General features: G+C 41.6%; 1 protein-coding gene across 1 annotated transcript; it reads left to right on the top strand.

Moving 5' to 3' along the window:
- The first annotated feature begins 2,720 nt into the window (after positions 1–2,720).
- Positions 2,721–6,365, top strand: ccnb1 (cyclin B1). Its single transcript, XM_047371956.1, has 9 exons — positions 2,721–2,866; positions 3,069–3,200; positions 4,396–4,494; positions 4,581–4,769; positions 4,844–5,002; positions 5,083–5,319; positions 5,394–5,534; positions 5,619–5,729; positions 5,816–6,365. The coding sequence occupies exons 1-9, from the start codon at positions 2,846–2,848 to the stop codon at positions 5,918–5,920; spliced, it is 1,194 nt and encodes a 397-aa protein (XP_047227912.1). The 5' UTR covers positions 2,721–2,845; the 3' UTR covers positions 5,921–6,365.
- The last annotated feature ends 558 nt before the right edge of the window (positions 6,366–6,923 follow it).

Genomic DNA, 6,923 nt, shown 5'->3' with positions numbered 1-6,923 from the left:
ATCATTGTGGAGCAATTTTGGGTAACTCTTGCTTCAGTTCATTGTAGTTTGCAAACGCTTTTATTGTAGAACTCTCTGAAGAGCAGCATTTTAATCAGGTTCAGGTCTGGACTTAGATTGGACCATTGCAATATCTTGATTCTTCTCTTTTTCACCCATTCCGTTGTAGATTTGCTGCTGTCTTTGGGATCGTTGTACTGTTGACGGCCCAAGATTAATCTGTCAGACAGATGGCTTCACATTTGACTCTATAATACTTAAGTACACAGAGGAGTTCGTTCAGTTGGTATAAGGTGTGCTGATATGTAGTGTTTGGTTGTGGTTCATTCAGATGCGACTTTGCAAACCTAGCCGAGTCTAATGGCCATATTATTTTTAGAGAGAAATAGTTTTCTTCTCCAATCCAATCCTATAAGCAACACTTTTTCAACTTGTTTCAATTCAGTTCAATTCATGAATATTTAGGGGAAACTAGCTGGAACATCCAATCCCAGGAAGATTAGCAGCAGCCTTAAATGTTTTGCACTTACATATAATCTTTCTCACCGTCTAAGGATGGAGTTGGCAGCATAAGACAAATGTCAACTAATATATCATTATTATTTTCTATGTGTTGTAGGTTATTTTCTACAACTTTAACAATTGCTTCATTGCTAGTGTCATTCCATCTTGGCATTAAATTAAAACCCACCAAGAAGCTGGAGAGCAAGCTCCCACAAAACAATATCAGAGATGTGTGGTTAGGGATGAAGAAGATCACAGGCTTTAAGCAGAAGGATGATCAGACTGATGGATGTCTGGTCAGAGCCAATGAACTAAACATATTCTTCTATAGATCCAGTTCAGAAACAAGCTCAGCATCCTCCTCTCCTGCTCACAGCCAAACAGACATCCCACCCTCCTTTGACCCACAACTTTTCTGTCACACCTCAAATGTTTTATCTTCTACCTCAACCATGGACCCTTCTGCTTCTACATGTTTGTTTTAACTAAATCAGAAGATGCTGATGCTCCCTTTGCCTAGCCTGTTCAAGAAATCAGGAGAAGAGACAACTGTTGTGGAAGACCTCCTGTCTTGTTCCGGTACCAAAGAAAACTCACCCATCAGTCCTCAATGACTATAGACCTGTTGCCCTGACATCTCACATCATGAAGGTCCTAGAGAGACTCCTGTTGGCCCACCTGAGAAAGTAAACAATGAACTATCAGGACCTCCAGTTTTCTTATTGCTGTGGAGTTGAAGATGCCATCATACACCTGCTTCAACAAACCCACTGTCATCTGGACAAAGCCAGCAGCACTGTGAGGATCATGTTCTTTGATTTCTCCAGTTCATTTAATACAATCCAACCTGATTTGCTTTGTCAGAAACTCCAGAAGACTCAGGTGGAGGCCTCAACAATCTCCTGGATCAAAGACTACCTGACAAACAGACCACAGTTTGTGAGACTGAAGGGTTGTGAGTCTAACCAGGTAGTCAGCAGCACAGGAGCACCACAGGGGACTGTACTCTCACCTTTCCTCTTCACTTTGTACACCTCAGACTTCCAGTACAAGACAGACTCCTGTCATCTGCAGAAATACTCGGATGATTCTGCAGTCGTGGGGTGGATCAGAGATGGACAAGAAGCTGAGTACAGGAAGGTGGTGGACCGCTTTGTGGCATGGTGTGGAAACAATCATCTCATTTTGAACGTGACTAAAACAAAGGAGATGATTGTAGATTTTAAGAGAAACAGGAATAAGTTAAAAACTATTTCTATCATGGGAGAAGAAGTGGAGGTGGTGGAGGAGTATAAATATCTCGGTGTTCACCTGGACAACAGACTAGAGTGGAGATGCAACTGTGAAGCCATCTACAAGAAGGGACAGAGCAGACTGTACTTCTTGAGGAAGCTTAGGTCCTTTGGTGTTTGCAGCAAGATGCTGCAGATCTTCTATAAGTCTGTTGTGGAGAGTTTGATCTCTTCTGCCATCATCTGCTGGGGAAGCAGCATCAGAGCCAGGGACTTAAAAAAGCTCAAAAAGCTGATAAAAAAGGCTGGCTCTGTTCTGGGGACTCCTCTGGAACCTCTGGAGATCATTGTGGAAAGACGGATTCTTCATAAAATGAAGAACATTATGGAGAACCCTGAGCATCCTCTTCATGAGACTGTCCTACAACAACAGAGTGTCTTCAGTCAGAGGCTTCTTCAGATCTGCTGTAAGACGGAGCGCTACAGGAGATCCTTCCTGCCCACAGCCATCAGCATCTACAATGTCTCTTTGAAGAAACGTACATAAAATGAGCTATAACAACATTTAATGTCCCTTTGGGATTAATAAAGTATTTTTGAACTGAATTGAATTTGAATTGAATGATTAGTAGCACCTCGCTACTATGTTTCTACTTATGTTTTTCCATACATCACTATTCCATTTTGGCTTAATTATTTCTTGAAAGTAAATAATATGTTTTGTGTTGTCATACACTCGAGGTTAGATATAAATAACTGTAGAAAGTGGTAAAAACTTTAATGCTCAAAAACCTTTCTGCTTTACAGAAAATGGTCGGAAAAACAAACAAATATAAAGGTAGTATTAATATAAAAGTAATTTAATATTCTTGATCTCAAGAATAAACACGTAACAGGAAAAGGAAATACATCCAGGTCTCACGTCACCATCGGTTGTCCAGGAAACGCATTTAAAGCAACTGCGCTCGACCAATCAGACCCACAGAGGATTCATCTTTCAGCCAATGAGCTTTGAGCGAGCGAGGATTTAAACCAACACTGCAGAGCTCATCACCAAACCAATTTTTCCACTCTATACGACTGTTCGCTGGAGCCACGCAGAGTTCAAAATGGCTCTTCGAGTGACCAGAGTGAGTAATTATTCCTTTCTAGTGAGCTTTCCACGATTTTAAAGCATCTTTGGCCGAACCTGGTTGTGTTTAACATTTAAAATGCGGTATTTTTTTGTTTCGTCCTGCTTCATAAGTTCCACGTTAATGCTATTTAGCGTGCTTGACGTCTTCAGGTATATCAGGCTATCAGATAACCCATGTTGGGTTTTTGTATCTGCAGAATCGCCTCGCTTCCACCAGGACCGAGCTCGGAGCAGTGAAGGCCTGTTCGGTGGCCGGGCCCGGACTGAAACCCCGGGCTGCGCTGGGTGAGATCGGAAACATCGCAGCTAACAAAGAGAACCTGAAGAAGGTAAAACTCCTTTCTTCAAGGCGACAACGCATTATTAAGGAAAGCCTGTTTGGTATAATTTCATTATGATTGTCATAACGGGCTTTAAGAGGTGTAGACATTTCCAAGGTAGTTTTGCTTTCGGGACAGCGTTTATCTAGTATTCAACAAGGCGGCGCTGCTACTAAATGCTTGTTCTCCTATCCGACAAAGGTGGGTATTAAGTAGGACTCAAATGCTTAATAAGACCTGCTAGTCCTGCAATGCTTCCAGACGTCAAGCCTTTCCTGCAGGCGCTGAACACAAACTCCTAATACTGTTTTGAGAGCGAGGTTTGGGGCTTCCTGATGCTCGCAGAAACCTGGCAAGCCCTTTTATCATTAAATGGTTGGGGTGGGCTTGTAAAAGTGCTGCCATAAACTTTGTTTTTCAAAAGTACACAATAGAAGTAGAATGGAATTTGTATGGGTTTAAAGGTCAATCAAATTTTCATTGTACATATTCTTGATCTTAATTAAAAAAAAAAAAAATGTCCCTCTTTTACTGACCTAAATCTGCATATAAAGCAGTATCTTGGATTTGCTCCCCTCTGCATGATGAAGGTTGTTAAATGTCGCTACAAAAAATGCAAATCAGTTTTATTTATATATACCGATTCACGACACCTGTCATCTCAAGGCCCTTTACAAAGTCAGTTCTGTCATATCATACAGATTTTAAGCCGGATACATACATCCCAATCAAATCAATTATCAAACAGTGCAGTCAGATTCAGTTGGTAATTCAAACTGGTTAAATATTTTCTAAGAAAACCCAGCAGATTACATTGAGCTTTAGCATCTGTGAGCTGGAAGTGGTTGCAGCACTTTTCCTTTGGTTTTAAATTCAATTTTGAATTGAACAAAGCAGCCCAAAAAATGTGTGGTGTGCCAATTTTTTAATGCATGACACTTAATTTAAATATTCAAGCAATTTAAATAAGCAGTTTAAACTTCAGTCTTAAATTAAAAGTAGTCATAGTGGTTGTAACTTGTACTCTGTGGCAACTGTTAGAAGTCTAAAATCTGTTGTCTGGTTGAGGTGAGTTTACTACTACTACTACTACTACTACTACTACTACTACTACTACTACACAGGGGGTCAGGCGTTGGTGGCAGATGCAGGTTTTTATACAGTGCAACTAACTCTCCAGTTCTGTAATTTTATTCATCTTCAGAATGTGAAGCTGGAGGCAGTAAAGAAGACGAAAGTCACTGAAAAAGCCGAAAAGGCCAAAAAGCCAAATGTTGCTGTTGAACCCGTGCCTGAAGTCAAGGTGAGTTGCTCACATGCTGGTGGTCATGACGCCCAACTGGCCAACTGCTGGGAATCGGCAACTATAATACTACTCTCTTCTTTCAGGTTCAGCCGGAGACAATGTCTCCCACCCCCATGGAGACCTCTGGCTGTGAACCAGCTGACCTCTGTCAGGCGTTTTCAGACGTTATCCTCGACACCGCCATCAGGGATGTTGACGCAGATGACTATGACAACCCCATGCTCTGCAGCGAATACGTGAAGGACATCTATAAGTATCTCTGTCAGCTTGAGGTGAGCAAATTAATGCTGGGATGACTCAAGTCTAAATTGAAAAAACATGGTTGACTTTTAATTTTTGGTCACAGGTTGAGCAGAACGTCAGAGCCCACTACTTGCAAGGGCAGGAGGTTACCAGTAACATGAGGGCCATTCTCATTGACTGGCTGGTGCAGGTCAACCTTAAGTTCAGGCTCCTGCAGGAGACTATGTACATGACTGTGGGGATTATTGATCGGTTTCTTCAGGTAACTGCAAGACCATATCTCTGATGCAGCATCAAGTAATCACTATTTCTAATGATTGCCTTTGGCTGGACCTCCAACAGGACCACCCAGTCCCCAAGAAGCAACTGCAGCTGGTTGGAGTGACGGCCATGTTCCTCGCCTCAAAGTATGAGGAGATGTACCCACCAGAGATCTCAGACTTTGCCTACGTGACTGACCGGGCCTACACCACTGCTCAGATCAGAGACATGGAGATGACCATCCTCCGGGTGCTGAAGTTTCAGCTTGGCCGTCCTATGCCTCTACAGTTCCTCAGACGGGCCTCAAAGATCTACGAGGTTTGTTGCTATGCTCCATGGCGTCTTGAAACATACAGGCTGCCATGTTGAGCGGTTCTGCTTTTGTTTCTCAGGTAACTGCGGAGCAGCACACCCTGGCCAAATACCTCCTGGAGCTGACCATGATCGACTACGAGATGGTTCACTTCCCACCTTCTATAGTAGCCAGTGCTGCTCTGGCACTTACCCTGAAAATCTTGAATGCAGGAGAATGGGTGTGTATAGTCACTTAAAAATATATATATTTGGTAAGCTAGTGCTAAGGGACCAAAGACTGAATTTGTCCTTTTGCCCTTCAGGATGTCACTCTGCAGCACTACATGAACTACACAGCAGAGAGTTTGATTCCTGTTATGGCACACATTGCCAAAAATGTCGTGAAAGTGAATGATGGGCTGACAAAACACATGGTAAGCTGTTTCTTTTAACCTGAGATGAAGCTGCACACTTTTAGCCACCTAGATGCCAAACTGAACCCTTCTTTACTGTCTTGCAGGCTGTCAAAGGTAAATACTCCACCTCAAAACAGATGAGGATCGCCATCATCCCTCAGCTCAAGTCTTCAGTGGTTAAAGATCTTGCAAAGCAGGCTGCTCAGTGAGAACAGTGTTTGGCACAGTGTGCTGATTTGTACAGTGTAATCTTTTAAAGACTCGCCGCAGCTGGACATTTTGTGGACTTGTACATTCAACCAACTTGCTCTATGTACCTGTGCTGACTATCCTGAAGTTGTGTAATCCAATTCCCAACTGACTCTTGATTCCTTTAGCCATTCATGTTGGTGCATTATTCTTTAAATCATGAATGCACAGCTTGTAAGATAACTGAAATATTGCATGTTTTCACCTTGAATATTGAGGCAACCTCTGCAGAGGAGGCTTCTAGATGGTCAGTTATGTAAATGTCCACAGTTCCTGTTTTACTGGGTTTGCTTGCATATTTGGGAGTGACTTTTTTTTTTTTTGGAAACTGTACAGCAATATTTTAAATGATCTTATGTGAAATGCCTTGTTTTAAACTTCTATTAAATGGTTTTGACCAGAAAATTGCTTCGTTGGCATGGATTTTAAATCTCCACTAGAGGGAGCCGTAAGACCAGCCCATGTACCTTTTGCTTGACAAATATTAACATTCAGCTGGCCATGATTATTAAACTGCTTTAATCATGAAAATTCAGGTTTACCTTTCCTAGACTTGTGAACATAAAAACGTATTTTTCCACAACTTGCTTGGCCAAAAGATGAGCTCTGCCCAGTGTAATGAAACTAATGCTTTGTTTTCTTTTCTTGCTCATTCTAGACTGAGTTTGTCATTTAAACTAAAATAAGGGGGCATATTAAATGAGTTTCTAAACTTTAGAGCAGCTTGCCTCTTTTAAAAGGACTTTGTTAAACTAATGTTTTGAGTGTGCATTTTAATTGTTTAAAAAAAATATGGTATTAGATTTCAACAAGTACTCTATCCAGGCCAGATGGAGTCCAAGTATTGTACACTTGAAGGTTGTCCACAAGCAAATGATAAGTTGAAAGCTAAGAAAATCTAGAAAGTGAGAGTAGGAAACCTGCAATGTGAAGTTCAAGCTTAGGACTATTACAGCAACCAGC

This window comes from Girardinichthys multiradiatus, chromosome 8 (genome assembly GCF_021462225.1).
Source record: "Girardinichthys multiradiatus isolate DD_20200921_A chromosome 8, DD_fGirMul_XY1, whole genome shotgun sequence".
Taxonomy (NCBI): domain Eukaryota; kingdom Metazoa; phylum Chordata; class Actinopteri; order Cyprinodontiformes; family Goodeidae; genus Girardinichthys; species Girardinichthys multiradiatus.
The sequence above is the reverse complement of the archived record's forward strand: the minus strand, read 5'-3'. Positions and strand labels throughout refer to the sequence as shown.

Bases quoted from the DNA above. Each gene is read 5' to 3' on its own strand.
- ccnb1 (XM_047371956.1), top strand. From the start codon at position 2,846: ATGGCTCTTCGAGTGACCAGA. The intron at 5,320-5,393 runs GTTTGTTGCTAT...TTTGTTTCTCAG, and splicing joins GGGCCTCAAAGATCTACGAG to GTAACTGCGGAGCAGCACAC. The intron at 5,535-5,618 runs GTGTGTATAGTC...TTTGCCCTTCAG, and splicing joins TCTTGAATGCAGGAGAATGG to GATGTCACTCTGCAGCACTA.